At 38.4% G+C, this 20,404-nt stretch overlaps 2 protein-coding genes across 14 annotated transcripts in view; both read left to right on the forward strand.

The window, feature by feature from the left end:
- Positions 1-20,404, forward strand: part of ABI1 (abl interactor 1) — a 107,075-nt gene that overhangs the window by 18,155 nt on the left and 68,516 nt on the right. For all 13 annotated transcript variants that reach the window (XM_012777320.2, XM_012777323.2, XM_075997508.1 and 10 more), the window contains exon 2: positions 18,466-18,633. In XM_012777320.2, coding sequence (XP_012632774.1) covers positions 18,466-18,633 — 168 coding nt within the window. The remainder of the gene's footprint in view (positions 1-18,465; positions 18,634-20,404) is intronic.
- The window catches only part of LOC105878114 (protein nucleotidyltransferase YdiU-like), a 168,301-nt gene that overhangs the window by 7,459 nt on the left and 140,438 nt on the right, over positions 1-20,404 (forward strand). The gene's annotated exons all lie outside the window — the stretch shown is intronic.

Below are 20,404 nucleotides of genomic sequence, written 5' to 3' on the forward strand. Positions count from 1 at the left end.
AAAATGCCTGCCAAATACCCAAGTCTGAATAACCATAGTTTGTCAGTAAGTTTGGAAGTAATAATGGTGTACTATCAAAAACTGGCTTATTCAGCTTGCAAATAAGCTGCACCAAGTGCCTTTTCTTAACAGCAACCATAATTCTTACTATGTAGCAAAAGTACTTGATGTGTGCTTTCCATTTTATCACACAGAATATTAAAAGGCATTTTCTTAAAGGGTCAAGATTTAATAAAATTAATCATTTTTTCCTGCTTCATAAAGAACATTTTAAGGTGAAACTAGCTTTTTAATTTTTTTTTACATTTTTCCTTTTTTTCCAGTGAAGAACACAAGGACTGCTAGTATAGTTGGTGACATTGTTTTGGTTGATGCTAACGGGCTGATACAGTAGTTTCATTCACCTTTATTTTTGCATCATCATTGCAAATGTCAACATGGAAAAGAAGGCAGATAACAGTGTTATGAAAATAGTTCTGACCTTATGAACTCCCTGAAAGGAAGGGTCTTAGGGATCCTTAGGGGTCTGCAGACCACACTAAAGAACTTTTGGTATAAATGATTGGCTCAGTAGACTTTATTTTTTTTTTTTTTTTTTTTTTTTTTTTTTTTTTTGAGACAGAGTCTCGCTTTGTTGCCCAGGCTAGAGTGAGTGCCGTGGCGTCAGCTTAGCTCACAGCAACCTCAAACTCCTGGGCTCCAGTGATCCTTCTGCCTCAGCCTCCCGGGTAGCTGGGACTACAGGCATGCGCCACCATGCCCGGCTAATTTTTTTATATATATATCAGTTGGCCAATTAATTTCTTTCTATTTATAGTAGAGACGGGGTCTCGCTCTTGCTCAGGCTGGTTTTGAACTCCTGACCTTGAGCAATCCGCCCGCCTCGGCCTCCCAAGAGCTAGGATTACAGGCGTGAGCCACAGCGCCCGGCCTCAGTAGACTTTAATACCTTCCTTTTGTGATAATGGGAGTCTAAATTTTAAATATTATTGTATTATCACTGTGAGCATCCCTGATATAGTCACTATTAAAATAAAAAGTTTAAAGTTCCTTATGTAGTAAGTCTCTTAGCATAGTATGTGTGCTGTACTAATTATTTTGGGTAGTTTTTTTATATTTTGGGTCTTATTGCTCTGTATAATTTGCTTCTCAGTAGTACTGATTTTGAAACTGATGTGTTTAAAAAGTTTCATATATCTGTTATTTACAAATTTCACCAATACCAAAAATTTAGTAAATTATATTAATTTATTTGATTCATAGACAGATGTTCATATTATATGATTTTTAGAAAGCAGTAAGAAATACTAATTTTTTTTTTTTTTTTGAGACAGAGTCTCACTTTGTTGTCCAGGCTAGAGTGAGTGCCATGGCATCAGCCTAGCTCACAGCAACCTAAAACTCCTGGACTCAAGCAATCCTCCTGCCTCAGCCTCCCAAGTAGCTGGGACTACAGGCATGCACCACCATGCCCCGCTAATTTTATTAGTTGGCCAATTAATTTCTTTCTATTTATAGTAGAGACGAGGTCTTGCTCTTGCTCAGGCTGGTTTTGAACTCCTGACCTCGAGTAATCTGCCTGCTTTGGCCTCCCAGAGTGCAAGGATTACAGGCGTGAGCCACCGTGCCTGGCCTATAAATACTAATTTTAATTTTAAAATTATACAGTAATCATTCATTTCTAATTTGAGTGTGTTCCAAGTTAGATTTGAAGAAATCTGTTGTTGATATTATGTATGGAACTTAGTTTCCTTTTCAGTATTAATATATTTACATCTTAAAAAATGAAAACCCAACTAAAGGGATGAAAAGGACAAAAAATGAAGGGGACACACTTTTGTTTTAGCTGTTTCTCTGGCATTTTCCCTCCTTTATTATGAAAAAAGGCTTTGGATTTATCTATTTCTCTTTCAAAGCATATTTGTTTTAAAGGTCTGAGAAACTTGTTTTTTCTTTTTCAGTTCCATGTTCCCCTAAACTAATGAGAATTTTTCTTTGAATAGTAGGAAGACAAACAGGTGATGCTCTCATTCTTTTATTGTAATCAGAGAATGCCATAAAGATCCCAAAGAAAACTGGCAAAATTTTAAAGGATTCCCGACTTGGAACCACAGGGAGTTCCTAAAGAAATGCTCAGTAAAATGAAATATAAATATATATATATTTTGCATGTACTGTGCTTCACAGTATGACAGAATATATCAGTATGTCATCTATTCAGTTAGTAACTTTTTCTGTCTATTATGTGCCAGACTGTATTTTGTCAATCAGATATAATCTCTGTCCTCAAAGGAATTTAGAGCCTGCCTTTCCCATTAATCAAATAAATCACAAACTATAACATTTTATCTAGGGAAGGTACATGTTGACATGAGAGTATATATCAGGTACCCCCATCTAGCTTGGTGTGTCAAAGACATAATGTTGGAGTTGAGATTTGAAGGGTTAACCAACAAAATTTGAGGGAAGGGAAAACAATATCTCTCTTAGGGGAACAGCATGTGTACAGGCTCACAAGTGAGTGCAAGGGGTGATTTTGAACAAGTTACAGACCTGTGTACTTCAGATAGAGTGAGGTACTCTATAATAGAGTGATCTGTGAGGAGGTGGGTAGAGACAAGATCAAGCAAGTGCTTTATAGGCTGTGTTAAGGATTTTGTTTTTTTTCCTGAGGCTGATGAGAAGGCATTTAAAGTTTTAGACATCATTTTTACCTTTTGTGAAGGTTATTTTTGTTTAGAGTGGAGAAAAGATTGAAAGGAGGATTGAGTACAGATTGGAAGGAGGTCAAGAAGAGATTGGAGGGAGGCTAGTCTAGAGGTGATGGTAGCAAGTGGTGGTGGATTATCTAAAATCTCTAATGCGTGGAATCATGGTAGACTGACTATTTTTTTTTTTTTCTAGAAAGAGGAATGTTTGAGGCTATCAGGATGAGTTAAACTGAAATAGAGGAGATTTGTTCAACAAATATTTATTATGCTATAGAAGACTCTGGTAGGTAGTGCGATGTGTTGTGATGTCTATATTATATATAATAAAGCTACGTAGAAATCATTGAATGACAGAGTATAAAGCCTTAAATCTAAGAAAAAGAAAATTGGTCTATAGTATTTATATTTAATTCAGGAAATGTTCTGTATAGAAGAAAAAGAATTGTTTGAAAGGTTTTTAATTTTAGTTTTGGCAGTCAGAATTTTGCTTATGGAAAGAGAAAATGTCAAGCAGCTTTTTTAAAGAGCATTTCAGTAATTAATATGTTCCTATAAAAGATTTAAAAAATAATACAGTTATATTAAAAGGCAAACCCAAAATGCCTCTTTCTTCTTCTTCTCCCCACACTGCTATTCGTCCTCTCTCCCCATACTGTAAGTTTATTATATACCCCTTCCAGTTTTTGCACAAAGAATATGGTTTAGGAAGATTTCATCTTGCATTGGTACAAGATGGATGGGAGAAGGGAGAGACTGGATGCAGAGTGACCATTTAGAGGACTGTTATATTTGTCCAGATGTAAAGAGTATTTCTTGAATCGAGGTAGCTATAGTAATATAGAAAAGGAAGATAAGAATCAGGAAGCCTTGGTGAAGGGTATACCAAGGTGTTGGGGGCAAACGGAGAACTCAAAGATGACTTATTTTACCTGTATCCATTCTCCTCCATTATAAAGCTAATACGCCTACAGAAGGTAATTTGCAGTCACAGAAGTGAATCTATATACCCTCTCTTTTTCAGTCATTAGTACACAGTTGGTTCCTGATGCTTACCAGCTTTTACTCCTCCACAGTGGAATTGATTGGCAGAGCAGTGCGTTGGAGAATAGGAATAAGGCTTGACTGCTAGCTGGCTGTGTGGGCAGAAGAGGGGGAGAGGGAGAAAGGAGAGGAAAGGGACTCTAAGGTTTCAGGCTATAGGCTATTGTAGCATGAGTTACATGTTTCTTCTAATGTTAATTTTGATGTTCTGTTATAACTTTCTGTGTTATAGATGGTTGGCATTTTTATACGCTTAGAATCTTGTTATAGATTTCAAAATATATATGACTTATATGTGGATTGAAAACTATCTCTCTTTGAAAGGAAGTTTTAGAGAGAATTATAAGGAACATTGCAGTCTTGGTGGGGAGTGGATCTCAGGGAAAGCTTCTCATAAAGAATGAATTTAGTCTAGTCATATTTTAAAGGGTTGAGGAGAAGGGAAAATTGGGAGGCAGGGATATATAGGTAGTAGGAACAGCAAGACAACAAGGCTTTTTGAGAGAACTCTGAGTAGTGTCAGATACAAGGGAGGGTAGAGGAGGAGATGAGGTCTCAGTTAGAAGTACATCTGAACTCTTGTCAGTGACTGTAGAAAACCAGATCAGTGTTTCCCACATTTAAAAATAGAGAGAAACCATGTTTTAAATTTAACACTGGTAAGATGATTATGCTTTTGTTATGTCCTGACATACTCTGTTCCTTTGTGTAGACTCATTTGGCATAATCCACAGAAAGCATTGGATGGGTGTATAAATACAAGAGAAGTGAGTTATAGGTATCAATAAATCACTCTTTTTATTTTTTATTTTTTTTGAGACAGAGTCTCACTCTGTTGCTGGGCTAGAGTGCCATGGCATCAGCCTATCTCACAGCAACCTCAAACTCCTGGGCTTAAGTGATCCTCCTGCCTCAGCCTCCCGAGTAGCTGGGACTACAGGCATGTGCCACCATGCCCGGCTAATTTTTCCTATATATTTTTAGTTGGCCAATTAATTTCTTTCTATTTGGTAGAGACGGGGTCTTGCTCTTGCTCAGTCTGGTCTTGAACTCCTGACCTTGAGTGATCCACCCACCTCGGCCTCCCAGAGTGCTAGGATTATAGGGGTGAGCCACCATGCCCGGCCAAATAAATCACTCTTATATGAGCTATTTGTCATAAGTTGGGGACTGCTTACATTAGTGGATTTATTATTAGTATTTATTAATGTCTCAAGGTATATATAAAGCCACTTATTTCCAATCCAGTTGTATATTTCTTCCACCCATTCTTACTTTCCTAAACTGTCCCCACCTCCAACAGAAGCAGAAGAAAGGTAGCATGGTACTATCTGTATTAAAGTCCTGCCACTTTTGGGTTTTTGTTTTTTGGTTTTGGGTAAAGAAGTACAGTGCTATAAGGTGGGATGTATATCACTGAGGAGAATTGCAATAAAACATTCCTTTTCCAGTCAGATGGAAGTTTTAAGAAAAGGTTTGCTTCCACCAAGATGTTTGACCACATGGATACTATAAATCATATAGTGATCTTGTTTCTTTCTTTTTTTTTTTTTTGAGACAGAGTCTCGCTTTCTTGCCTAGGCTAGAGTGAGTGCCATGGCGTCATCCTAGCTCACAGCAACCTCAAACTCCTGGGCTCAAGCAATCCTCCTGCCTCAGCCTCCCGAGTAGCTGGGACTACAGGCACGAGCCACCATGCCCGGCTGATTTTTATATTATATATATTAGTTGGCCAATTAATTTCTTTCTATTTTTATGGTAGAGACGAGGTCTTGCTCAGGCTGGTTTTGAGCTCCTGACCTTGAGCAATCCGCCCGCCTCGGCCTCCCAGAGTGCTAGGATTACAGGCGTGAGCCACCGCGCCCGGCTGTGATCTTGTTTCTTTATCTTTTTGGATTCATAGAAACCAGAGCCAAACTTATGCCTCTTATTTATTATGTAGTTCTCTGGGGTCTGTGTATTAACCTCCTGCCTTTATTTTTTATACTATTGGATATCCTGAATTTTGTCTTTTGTGTTTTCCTGTTTTAATGTACACATTTTTGTACTTGTATAGTAACAGTTAATGGCCCTACTGTAGACCAATGAAATTGGCATCTTTTTAGTGAGAAAAAGTTAGATTGGGTCCCAGGATCTGGAATTTTTTTTAAAGCTCATCAGTGGTACTGATGTCCACCTAAAATTTGTTTTTTGGATACCAAACCAAAGCCTCAGGCTACAAAAACAAAATTAAACAGAATAATGTCAGATTAAAAAGCTTCTGCACAGCAAAGGAAGCAGTGAAGAAAATGAAACAACAGCCTACAGATTGGGAAAAGATATTTGCGAAACCTCATATTTGATAAGGGGTTACTATCCAAAATATATAAAGAACTCATACAACTCAATAGTAGAAAAACAAATAACCTAATTAAAGGCTAAGGACTTAAATAGACATTTCTTCAAAGAAGACATAAGAATGACCAACAGGTATATGAAAAGGTACTCAACAGCGTTAATCATCAGAGAAATGCAAATCAAAACCAGGATGAGATATCACCTGACACCCACTAGGATAGCTGTTATCAAAAAGTGAAGAGATAACAAATGTTGGTGAAGGTGTAAAGAAAAGGGAACCCCCTTGTATGTTGTTGGTGGGAGTATAGCCCTTATGGAAAACAGTATGGTGATTCCTAAAGAAATAAAAATAGACCTACTGTATGACCCAGAATTTCTCTTCTGGGCACATACCCAAAGGAAGTGAAATCACCACCTTATAAAGATAATGGCTTTTGCACTCTCTTGTTCATTGCATCATTATTCACCATAGCTGTGATATGGAAACAACCTGTTGATGGATGAACAGATAAACTGTGCTTTACACACACACACACACACACACACACACACACACACACACACACACACTTTAAAAAGGAGATCCTGTCATTTGCCACAACATGGATAAACCTGGAGGACATTATGCTAAATGAAATAAGCCAGACACAGACAAATATTGCATGATCTCACTTATATGTGAAATCTAAAAAAAGTTTTTTTAAAGAGTCAAATGTACAGAGGTAGAAAATTAAACAGTAGTTACCAGTGGTGAGTGGGTGGGAACAGGGAGGAAATGGGGAGATGTTGGTCAGTGATATGTAGGATGAAAAAGTCCAGGGATCTAATGTACCACAAGAGGGCTGTGGTTTATAAAATTGGACTGTATTGGGGATTCTTGCTTAATGAGTAGATTTTTTAACTGCTCTTGCCACAAAAAATACACCCCCCTCAAAAAAATGGTTAACTGTGTGGGATGATAAATATGTTAATTTGCTTCACTGTAGTAACCATTTTACTATCTATATGTATCCCATGACAGCATGTTGTATACCTTAAATATATACAGTACAATTTATTTAAAAAATATATACTTGATACATAAAAAAATAAAAGCTCACCAGCTGGTGCTCACGGCCACCTAGAGTTAAGAATCACTGTTCTAGAGCAGGAGTGGGAAGATGTTTTCTGTAAAGGGTCAGATAGTAAATATTTTAGGCTTTCTATGACATATGGTCTGTCACAATTAGTCAACTCTGCCATTATAGTAAGAAAGGCACAGGTGGTATGTAAATGAAATGCCTGTGGCTGAGTTCTAGTAAAACTTTATTTGGAGAAAAAGGGGGGTGGAAAGGAAGAGTATTTGGCCTGAGGGTCAAATACTGTTGACCTTTCTTATACAGCCTAAACTTTAATTACTATGCTATAATATAATGAGTAGTAGTTGGTGATGAACCAAAACTGTAATGCAGCTAACATACAGAAATGAATGGCTTTTAAAAAAATATTCTTGTATCCCCTTAATTGGTATTTATATCTCTAAGTGATTACATTATCTATTTGCTTAGGATTTGATGCGTGATAATTCATTGGTAAAATATTTTTCTCTTTTGGTCTCTCCTTTCTGTTTTATAATGTACATGTGTGAACAGAATATCTCTTTGTAGTTCAGGTTTTTTGGAATAGTTGTAATATATAATGGAAAATTCAGTTGGTTACAATAAAGATTTGTTAATTGATTTTTATAGTTTTGTAATTCTACTTTTATAGAACAGATTAAGAAATTAGGATACAAGTAATTTGTGAGATAGTGTCATACTGATCCTGATTTTTGGTTTGGAAAATGTCCCACTTCCAACAGTAGGGATTAAATTTCAACATGAGGTTTGAGTGAGGACAAACATCCAAACTATAGCAGTGAGGAAATAGGCAGAATCAGTGGTAGGACAAGGTACTTTTACTAATATTTATAGAAACCTGATTTTTTTTTAAAGCAGAATGTTTCTCTCAAGTCAGTTAATTAAGGGCGGTGCTGATTGTGACATTATTATTATAAATACCACCGTACCCAGTAGTTTGTAAAAAGATGCATTATATTGCTTAAGTAAATTTCCTAGCAAAGTTACACTTACTTGTTTATGAATTAAAGATGTGAATTTATCACTTCACAGTGAAGAAAAACCCAAAAAAGTATTAAATGTTTAATCTTTGTTTCTTCCATTTAAAAGACCTCTATGTAGAACATCAGTTGTTTCATAGATCAAAAATATTCTCAAGTATCCTGAGAAGGTCAACTTTGGCACTCTCCTCTCTTCACTCTTCCACTGAATTAAAGTTTATGTGGTATATAAATTAATTAATGATGACATGGAGTGGTTCTTCTTAGAGGCAGTACTTCGGTGGTTTCACTCTGCCACATTAGAGCTCTATACTTTGTTCATTCTTAGAATTGTAAACGGAGGCAGTGTGGCATAGTGGAAGACCATAGCCTTGGGAGACATAATGGCTCTATTCCTTCCCAGCAGTGCTGCTTTGGGCAAGTTACCAAGTGGTCGTTCTAAAACCAAAACTAGTCATATCTTCCTGAAAATTCTTCAGTGTTTCCCTGTTAGCCTCAGGATAAAGTCCAAACTCCCTAACATGCTCTAAAGGGCCTATAGGATTTCTCCAGCCTTGTGCTATATTCCTCACTGGGCTAGCTATTGTAGGCTCACTCATCTCCAAACTAATGTTCTTGTTGTTCATTTCATTCCACTTGGAACCCTGTCTTCTACTTCTAGCCCTTTACCACCCCTAAGCTGTTTCTCATGTTTAGAACATTAGGTGAAACAAAGTTCCCATACCTCAAGCATGTATGACAACAATAAGAGCCCTGTAAAGACTACTGGACTAGGATTAAGACCTGGGCTCTAGCCCTAGCTCCTTGATTACTAGTTATGGAATTCTTAGACAAATTATGATAATATCTTGGCTTTATTTTGTGTCTTCACCAGTGAAACCAGAATATCTGCTTAGTTTACTGTGTGAAAATGCTTTGAAAACTAAATACTAATTACATGTAACTGAAAATATTACCATCAGGTAGTTTTTTGGGTATTTGTAAGAAGGCACCATTTCCTAATATTTAAAGAGAAAGATTGTGCTGTGGACTGAATTGTATTCTCCCCTCACCCATTCATATGTTGAAACCCTAACCTCCCATGTATTGGAGATGGGGCCTTTAAGGAGGTGATTAAGATTAAATGAGGTTATAAGGGTGGAGCACTGATCTGACAGAACTGATGTCCTTATAATAGAGGAAGAGACACCAGAGATTGGTCTCTTTCTGCCGTGTGAGGACACAGCAAGAAGGTGGCTGTCTACAAGCCAGGAAGAGATCCCTTACTAGAAACAGAACCTTGGTGGAACCTTGATTGGGGGCTTTGCAGCCTCCAGAACTGTGAGAAAATAAATTTTTGTTTAAGCCATGCAGTATATGGTATTTTCTTAATGACAACCTGAGCAGACTAATAACAGATTAAAATATAATTCTCTTGTGGGAAGGACAAACTGGAGTGATTTCTCAGATAACATTTTAATGGTAACATAATCAGCTGTAAATTAGTGGACTAGTTCAGAAAATAGCCTCAGTAATTTGAGAATTACCCTGATAGATCTTTTGTCTATGTGAGTAGGGGTACTATAAATTGTTACTTTTAAGTTCAGCCAAGACTCTTTTTGAGAAACTTAATTCTCTCCCTCTCCCCATGCAGGAGTTAAATCATTTAGGATGCATTTGGCGGTAGGTAATAAAACTCAATTAGCTTAAGCAGTAAGGAATATTTAGTATTTCATATGACAAATTCCAAGGTAGGATTGTCCCTAGATGGGTTGATTCTTCAATTCAGTTATCAAGGATTCAAGTTCTTTACATTTCCCCCCTCATTTTTGGTGGGGTGGTAGTGAGAGGTAGTGTTAGCCTTATTCATAGTCTCCTGATGTCTACAGGATGGTTGCAGTAAAAATGATACATGATTATTGTGGAAGATTTGGAAATATCACAGAAGGAAGAGGATGAAAACACAAATCACTCATAATCCAACTATTAGCATGCTGATGTATCTCCTCATTATCTGATGTATTAGTTTATATAGATATTATACCAAAAAAATTAGGTCACACTATCTACACATGTATATTTTGTTTTTTTTCCATTAAGATGAAATCACGAGAATTTTCCATGTCATTAAAAATTCTAAGTAAGTGATTATTGATGTCATGGTCATTGAAAAAGTTGGATACAGAAAAATATAAAGAATATTAAAAATTGGCCAGGTGTGATTGCTCACGCCTATAAGCCTAAGACTCTGGGAAGCTGAGGTGGGAACATTGCTTGAGGCCAGAAGTTCAAGAACAGCCTGAGCAAGAGCAGCCTGAGCAACAGTGAGACCTCATCTGCACTGAAAAGTAGAAAAATTACCTGGGGTGGTGGTGTGTGGCTATAGTCCCAGCTACTTGGGAGGCTGAGGCAGGATGATACCTTGAGGCCAAGAGTTTTAAGTTGCAGTGAGGGATGATGACACCACTGCACTCCAGACTGGGGTGACAGAGCGAGACGCTGTCTCAAAAACAAAAAAAAGGAAAGAATATTATTATTACTATTATTTTTTTATTATTATTATTTTTTTGAGACAGAGTCTCACTTTGTTGCCCAGGCTAGAGTGAGTGCCGTGGCGTCAGCCTGGCTCACAGCAACCTCAATCTCCGGGGCTCAGCGATCCTACTGCCTCAGCCTCCCGAGTAGCTGGGACTACAGGCATGCGCCACCATGCCTGGCTAATTTTTTGTATATATATTTTTAGTTGGCCAGTTAATTTATTTCTATTTTTGGTAGAGACGGGGTCTCGCTCAGGCTGGTTTCAAACTCCTGACCTTGAGCAATCCGCCCGCCTCGGCCTCCCAAAAGTGCTAGGATTACAGGCGTGAGTCACCATGCCCGGCCACTATTATTTTTTGAGACAGAGTCTGGTTCTGTTGCCCGGGCTAGAGTGCCGTGGCGTCAGGCTAGCTCACAGCAACCTCAAATTCCTGGACTCAAACAATCCTGTGGCCTTAGCCTCCTAAGTAGCTGGGACTACAGGGATGCACCACCATGCCCGGCTAATTTTTTCTATATATATATATTTTTAGTTGTCCAGCTAATTTCTTTCTATTTTTAGTAGAGACAGGGTCTCACTCTTGCTCAGGCTGGTCTCAAACTCCTGCGATCCACCCACCTCGGCCTCCCAGAGTGCTAGGTGTGAGCACATTACAGGTATGAGCCACCATGCCCAGCCTAGAATATTATTAATAAAAATCACTCACATCTTACCACCCAGAAATAACCACTAACATGTCAATATATTTCCATTTAGACCTTTTTGTTTGTGTATTATATGAATACCTTTTTTCAAAATCAGGCATTGAATACTTCTCTAACTTGTTTTTGTTTGAATATTTGTCACTTTCTATTGTGGTTCATACTCCTGCTACTTTGCATCTTTGCATTCAGCTTATACCTGTGTCCTCATGAGGAGTTTCAGTTGACCAAGGAAGAAAAAACTTAGGCCTAATTTATTGATGGTTCTACATCACTTGTTGATACCACCTGAAAGTAGACAACTGTAGTAGCATCATAGCACACTCAGGGGTGAACCTGAAGGATAATGGTGAAGGGAAATCCTCCCAGTGGGTAAAGTTTTGAGCAGTTCACCTAGTTGCTCCTTTTGTTTAGAAGGAGAGATGGTTAGAGACGTGGATGTACTTTGACTCATGGCAGTAGATAATCGTTTGACTGATTCATTACAGACTTTGAAGGAATATGATTAGAAGTATGGGGAATAGATATGTGAATATGCTTCTGAATGGGCACTGAGTAATATTTGTGTTATTTGTGAATGTCTCCTCAGCAGAGGAGGATGTTAGTAATCAGGTGAACAAGATGTCACTTGTGGATTTCAGCCTTTTCCCCTAGCCGTCCCATCCTTGCTCCATGGGTTTATGAAAAGCACGTAATGGTGACAGGCATGGAGGTTGCGTATGTGCTTAGCAACATAGATTTCCACTTATCAAGACTGACCTGACTACTGCGGCTGCTGAATGACCAACTCGCCAGTAGCAGAGAGACAACACTGACCCCCGTAGATAGTGCCATTCCTCTGGAGAGACCAGCCAGACATCTGGTGGCAGGCTGCTTCCACTGAACTTGTGTAATGGAAAGGAGAGTACTTTGTTCTCAGTGGAGTAACTGCTTACTCTGGGTATGGATTTGCCTTCCCTGTCTCCATTGCTTCTGCCAAAACTATTTGTGAGTTAGAAAATGCCTTATTTATGTCATGGTATTTCATACCAGTTTGATTCTGACTGGGGAATTCATTGTATAGTAAATGAAATGTGGCATTGAGCTCATGTTTATGGAATTCCCGGTCTTCCCATATTCCCTGTTCCCCTGAAGCAGCTGAATTGACTGGACAGTGGAATGTCCTTTTGAAGACTGACTTACTGAACTAGGTAGGTGGCAACTCTTTGCAGTTCTCCAGTTGTGTTCTCTAGAATGTAGTCTATTCTCCGAATCAGCAGCCAGTATGTGGTAGTATTTCTCTCATAGCCAGCATTCTCAAGTCAAGGAATCAAGGGGTGGAAATGGGGTGATTTTCTCTCACTATTACCTCTAATAATCCATGAGCAAAATTTCTGCTGCTTTTCTCAACAACTCTGGGCTATCCTAAGTTAGAGTTCTTATTCCTTTTCTTTTTTTGAGACAGGGTCTCACTTTGTTGCCTGGGCTAGAGTGCTGTGGTGTGGTATCAGCCTAGCTCATAGCAACCTCAAACTCCTGGGCTCAAGTGATCCTTCTGCCTCAGCCTCCCAAGTAGCTGGGACTACAGGCATGTGCCATCATGCCTGGCTAATTTTTTCTATATATTTTTAGTTGTCCAGATAATTTCGTTCTATTTTTAGTAGAGTGGGTCTCGCTCTTGCTCAGGTTGGTTTTGAACTCCTGACCTTGAGTGATCCACCTGCCTCCGCCTCCCAGAGTGCTAGGATTACAGGCGTGAGCCACTGTGCCTGGCCTGATTATAGTTTATCTTGATGTTATTATATCAATATACTATATATTAATATATAGACTATATCTTTTCTGATCTTTTGCTGGAAACTTTTTGTTTTTAAAGATTTGTCTCTTCTAAGCATATAACTGGATTCACAAAATATACTATGATGTTTCTTTTAATGGGAGATACTGCATTTATGTGTAATATATTAATAGTTATTGATATATACTGCTATTGATATATACTGATAGGGTTTTGATATGAATCTTCAAGCAATTAATTTATTATGTTCTCTGTGCTGTCAAACCTTCTGCTAATGGTAATCTGTATTTGCAGCCATTCCCCAGCACTAGTATCACCGCCTCAGCTCCACCTCAGATCATCAGGCATTAGATTCTCATAAGGAGCGTGCAGTCTAGATCTCTCACATGCACAGTTTACAGTAGGGTTGGAGCTCGTGTGAGAATCTAATGCCACCACTGTTCCTGATGGGATGGGGAGCGACTGTAAATACAGATGAAGCTTTGTTCCTTCACCTTCTGCTGTGAGGCCTGGTTTAGTACCAGTCTGCAGCCCAGGGGTTCGGGACCCCCGCCATCTTAAAACAGTTAAGAGTATTTAGACTTTGAATGGAAGAATGCTATAATTGATAACGTCTATTTTAGCTCCTTGGAAAAAAGCTGCTATTTTTTCTTCTGGCATGTGATCTGTTTTGTGTGACGCATGGAACACACTAAGGCTGCGTGGTGGTTACAAAGTCAGTGTATCACTTAAGGACTGGGATATGTTCTGAAAAATGTGTTGTTAGGTGATATTTTCATTGTGCAAATATCATAGAGTGTACTTACACAAACCTAGATGGCATAGCCTACTGCACACCTAGGGTATATGGTACAGTCTATGGCATGTACTCACTTTGTGTCTCTGTGTCACATTTAGGTAATTCTTACAATATTTCAAACGTTTTTGTTATTATATTTGTTTTGGTGATCTGTGATGAGTGCTCTTTGATGTTACTATTGCAGTTGTTTTGGGGGTTCCATGACCACATTCATATTAGAGAGCAAACTTAATTGACAAATAAATGTTGTGTGTTCTGACTGCTCCACTAATTGGCTGTTTCCCTATCGCCTTCCCTCTCTTTTGGCTTCCCTATTCCCTGAGTTACAACAATATTGAAACTAGGCCAATTAAAAACCCTACAGTGGCCTCTAAGTGTTGAAGTGAAAGGAAGAATCACATATCTCTCACTTTAAATCAAAAGATAGAAACGATTAAGCATATGAGGAAGGCATGTTGAAAGCTGAGATAGGCCAAAATCTAGTCCTCTTGGGCTAAACAGCCAAATTATGAAGGCAAAGGAAAAGGTTTTTTTTTTTTTTTTGAGACAGGGTAGAGTGCAGTAGCATCATCATAGTTCACTGCAACCTCAAATTCCTGGGCTTATGTGATCCTCTTGCCCTCAGCCTCCTGAGTAGCTGGGACAACAGGTGTACGCACGCCGTTGGCTAGTTTTTTTTGTATTTTTAGTAGAGACATGGTCTCACTTTTGCTCAGGCTCGTCTCAAACTCCTGGGCTCAAGCAATCCTCCTGCCTTGACCTCTCAGAGTCCCAGGATTAGAGGCATGAGCCACCATGCGTGGCCCAAAGGAAAAATTCTTGAAGGAAATTATAAGTGCTACTCCACTGAACACACAAATGTTAGGAAAGCAAAAGAACCTTATTTGTTGATGTGGAGAAAGTTTGAATAGTCTGGGTAGAAGATCAAATCAGCCACAACATTCCCTTGAATGGAAGCCTAATCCAGAATGAGGTTCTAACTCTCTTCAATTCTGTACATTCTAAGAGAGGTGAGGAAGTTACAGAAGAAAAGTTGGAAGCTAGCAAAAGTTGATTCATGAGGCTTAAGGAAACAAGCTGTCTCCATAACCTAAAATTGCAAGGTAAAGCAGTAAGTGCTGATGTGGAAGCTGCAGCAAGTTATCTAGTTAAGATAATTGATGAAGGGGGTAAACACTAAACAACAGATTTTCAGTGGAGACATCTCCTGTATATTGGGAGAAGATGCTATCTAGGACTTGCATAGCTCCAGAGGAGAAGTCAATGCCGGGCTTCAAAGCTTCAGAGGACAGGCTGACCCTCTTCTTGGGGGCTAATGCAGCTGTTGACTTGAGATTGAAGCCAGTGCTCATTTACCATTTCTAAAAATCCAGTGGCACTTAAGAATTATGCCAAGTCAATGCTGCCTGTGCTATAAAAATAGAACAACAAAGCCTGAATGACAGCACCTCTATTTACACCATGACTTACTGAATATTGTAAGCCCACTATTGAGACCTGTTGCTCAGAAAAAAAGATTCCTTTTAGAAGATTACTGTTAATTGACAATGCACCTAGTCACCCAAGAGCTCTGGTAGAGATTGCACAAGGAGATTAATGTTGTTTTCATACCTCCTAATACAACATATCCCATGGATCATGACTTAATTTCAACTTTCCAGTCTTATGTTTTTTTTTTTTTTTTTTGAGACAGAGTCTCGCTTTGTTGCCCAGGCTAGAGTGAGTGCCATGACGTCAGCCTAGCTCACAGCAACCTCAAACTCCTGGGCTCAAGCGATCCTCCTGCCTCAGCTTCCCGAGTACCTGGGACTACAGGCATGCGCCACCATGCCCGGCTAATTTTTTCTATATATATTAGTTGGCCAATTAATTTCTTTCTATTTATAGTAGAGACGGGGTCTCGCTCTTGCTCAGGCTGGTTTCGAACTCCTGACCTCGAGCAATACACCTGCCTCGGCCTCTCAGAGTGCTAGGAGTACAGGCATGAGCCACCGCACCTGGCCCAGTCTTATTATTTAAGAAACACATTTCATAAGGGTAGAGCTGCCATAGATAATGATTCCTCTGATAGATCTGGAGAAAGTAAATCGAAAACCTGGAAAGGATTCACCATTCCACATGCCATTAGAACATTCACAATTCATGGGAGGAGGTAAAAATATTAACATTAACTGGATTTTGGAAGAACTTGATTCTGATCCTCATGGATGATTTTGAGGGCTACTTAAGAATTCATTAGAGACAGTAACTGCAGATGTGGTAGAAATAGCGAGCACTATTAATAGAATTAGAAGTAGAGCCTGAAGATACGGCTGGATTGCTGTAATCTCATGAGAAAACTTAAACAGATGAGGCGTTACTTCTTAAGGGTGAACAAATAACTGGTTGCATGCTACAGAAGAACTTTTGTGAAAGTAAGAGTCAGTTGATGTGGCAAACTTTGTTTTTTTCTTTTTTGAGACAGAGTCTCACTCTGTCACCCTGGCTTGGAAGGCAGTTGCATTATCATAGCTCACAGCAACCTCAAACTCCTGGGCTCAAGTGATCCTCCTGCTTCAGTTTCCTGGATAGCTGGGACTATAGGCCTGCACTACGATGCCCAGCTAAGTTTTCTATTTTTTGTAGAGACGGGGTCTCACTCTTGCTAAGGTGGTCTTGAACTCCTGACCTCAAGTGATCTTCCTGCCTCAGGCTCCCAGAGTGCTAGGGTTACAGGGTGAGCCACCACACCCAGGCAACTTGGCTGTCTTATTCAGCCACTTCCACCTTCAGCATTTTGCACCCTTCAGAAGCCATCAACATGAAGGCAAGACCACTAGCAGCAAAAAGATTACCAACTCACTGAAGACTCAGATGATTGTTAGCATTTTTTTAGCAATATAGCATTAAAATTAAGACATGTACATAGTTTTCAAAAATGTAATGCTATTACACAGTCAGTAGAATACAGTATTGTATAAACAACTTTTATATTCACTGGGGAACCAAAACATTTATGTGACTTGCTTTATTGCAGTGTTCACTTTATTGTGGTAGTCTCAAGTCAGAACTGTAATTTTTGAGGTATGCTTGTACGTAGTTCCAAAGGCAAATCTATGAAACAAGATATATTTAAAGAATCCCATTTTCTATCCATGTTTTCTCAAACCTGTTTACCCTCTCCCATTGTATGTAATTATTTTTTTAAAATATCATGATTTTCCTTCCTTTTTCAAAAAGTATAGGCATGTATTTCCATATTACTCCCTTTGTTAGTCAAATAGAATATTATGCACATTTTTCCCACATTGTTTTTTTTGTTTTAACCTTAGCAATATTCTGGAGATCTTGGAATGGTGGTAATAGAAATATTTATTGACTTCCTTATTATGACAGTATAGTACTCCATTTTGTGGAGATACCATAATTTATTCAACCATTCTCCTATTGATGGTTGTATGGGTTGTTTCCAGTCTTCTGCTATTATAGATAGTGCTGCAATGAATAGTTTTGTATATATCTTTTTGTATTTTTGACATTTGATTTTTTTCTTTATGAGATACATTCTAAAAGTGAGCTTACTGCGTCAGAGAGTAAAGCTATATGTAATTTTGCTGGCTGTCACTAGCAGTGTGTCAGAGAGTCTTCCTACAACTTTGTTTTGTACATTTGGTAGTTGGGTAGGTGAGAAATAGTTATCTTATTGGTTTGCATTTGCATCTTTTTCTGATCAGTGAGGTTGAACATCTCTTCACGTGGTTAAGAGTGGTTGCATTACTTTTTTGTGAACTGTCTGTTAGATCTCTATTCCATTTTTTCCATGTATTCTTGGCCTTTTTCTTCATTTTTAGGTAATATATTATTGATATTTAGTCTTTGTGATATAAGTTGCTGATTCCCCCTCTTAACCACATCAGTTTATGACTTCTCTCTTAACTTTGTTCCTGTTTGAGGAGTTCTTATCACCTAACTGAGTTATGTACAGGAGTTTGGGAAGGAGCGATGGGTGGGGACTGATTGGGAAATAAGATTCACAGTAGTTTTTGTGGAGATAATAGGCTCAATCATAATAGATAATGATCTATTGGATTTCTCAGGGTGATTAGTGGGGTATAAGGCGGAGTAGATTTAGTTGTTGATGGCTTGGGAGCTTGGAGCTGACAGTAAGGTCCTAAAGATGTAATGCAGTGAATTGGTGGTGGAGAGGGTTTGGGGTGAGGAGAAGCAGCTGGTGCAGTGTGTCTCTGATACTGTGATTACAGTTGCCTGATGGCTCCTTTAGTGGATCTCAGTGGATGGGCTGCTCAGGAGGGTGTGCTTCCCAGCTGGCAGGTAGCGATTTCTGCCATGGCTTAATCCAGTGTCCTGGGACTATTGTCAGATTGGTGCCATAAATTTTTCCATTTAATAGAGCTTTTCTATTAAATATAATTATAACTTTGCCTTTCTGTAGAATATATTTTTAATGAACATTAACCTAAATAACTATGTGTTCTTATTTCAGGCTACAGACAAGAGAAAAGCTTTAGAAGAGACCAAAGCCTACACAACCCAATCTCTAGCTAGTGTTGCTTATCAAATAAATGCATTGGCCAACAATGTACTCCAATTGCTGGACATCCAAGCCTCTCAACTCCGGAGAATGGAGTCTTCCATCAATCATATCTCACAGGTAACAGCTTGTAAATAGCTTTAAATTCCGATTTAATCAAATGGCAGCATATGTCAAAGAAGTATTAATAGACTGAGTATATGGATTTCTTAGTCCTTACTGACTGACTATAGTCATTATCACCTTTAGCTTCAGTTTTGGGTTCAGGAGACCTACTGGTTTTATTTTAGTCTGTTTTTTATTGTGGTAAAGTGAACATAACATAAAATTGACCATTGTAACCATTTTTAAGTGTACCTTTCAGTGGCATTAAGTACATTCTCATTGCTTTGCAACTGTCACCACTATGCTACTCTTCTAAGAGCTTTTTTGAGGTGAAGTTAATTGCGCACAATTAAAGCATACGGTTTTTGTAAATTTTGACACACTTGTATACCTGTAAGACCATCAACACATTCAAGATAATGAACATCCCCCCAAATTTCTTCATGATTCTTTTCAAAATTTATTTATCTTTTCTTCATTGAAGCTGTCCTTCAAAATCTTCATGTTCCTTTATAATCCTTCTCCCCTCTCCCTGCCTTCAGGCTTTCTGTCCCTATAGATTAGTTTACATTTTGTAGAGTTTTACACAAATGGAATAACTCAATATATATTATTTTTTTGGTGTGGCTTCTTTCACTCAGCATAGTTATTTTGAGATTCATCCATGTTGTTGCATGTAAAAATAGTTTACTCCTTTTTATTGCTGAGTAGTTTCCACTGTTACACGTTTTGTTTATCTGTTCACATGTTGATGGAAATCCAGATTGTTTTCAATTTTTGGCTATTACAAATAAAACTTCTGTGCAATACCAGCTACTTGGGAGGCTAAGGTGGGAGGATCTCTTGACCCCAGGATTTCGAGACCAGCCTGGCCAACACAGTGAGACCCCATCTCTAAAAAAAATAAAGTAAATTCTTAAAAATAAAACTTCTACGAACATTTGTGTACAAATCTTTGTATGGTCGTATGCTTCTAATTCATTTGGGTAAATACCTCTGAGTAGAATGGATAGGTAACATGGTAGGTGTCTAATTTAGCTTTATAAGAAACTGCCAAATTGTTTTCCAAAGTGGTTAAATCATCTAGTTTTAGTTTTCTGGGAGTTCTTATTGGGAATGGATGATGGATTTTGTCAAATGCTTTTTCTGCGTCTGTTGAAATGATCATAGTTTGTTTTTAGTTTGTTAATATGATGAATTGCTTTTTTTTTTTTCTTTGAGTATTAAACTGACCTTGTTTTCCTGGCATTAACCCTACTTAACTGTGTTTTATTATCAATTTCCTAGATGGTTAGACTTACTTTGCTAGAACTTTAAGAATTTTTGCTTCTGTGCTCTTGAAGGGTTATTGGTCTGTAGTTTTCTTTTCTTGTAATATCTTTGTCTGGTTTTGTTGTCAGTGTAATGGTAATTTTGTAGAATATATTGGGCAGTTTTCTATTTTTATTGATGGAAAGGCTTTTAACTACATAATATTTAATTTCTTTAGTAGATACAGGTCTAGATGGAGTTTGCTCTGTCACCCAGGCTGGAGTACAGTGATGTGATCATAGTTCATTGTAACCTTGAACTCCTAGGCTCAAGCAGTCCTTCTCTTGCCTTAGCCTCCTGAGTAGCTAGTACATACAGGCACACAGGCACGTGCTATCATGCCCAGCTAATTTTTAAATTATTATTATTTTTTTTAGTTTTGGTAGAGATGAGGTCTTACTATATTGCCTAGGCTAGTCTTGAACTCCTGGGCTCAAGTGATCCTCCTGCCTTGGCCTCCCAGGGTGCTGGAATT

The sequence above is a fragment of the Microcebus murinus genome, chromosome 25, assembly GCF_040939455.1.
Source record: "Microcebus murinus isolate Inina chromosome 25, M.murinus_Inina_mat1.0, whole genome shotgun sequence".
Lineage (NCBI taxonomy): Eukaryota > Metazoa > Chordata > Mammalia > Primates > Cheirogaleidae > Microcebus > Microcebus murinus.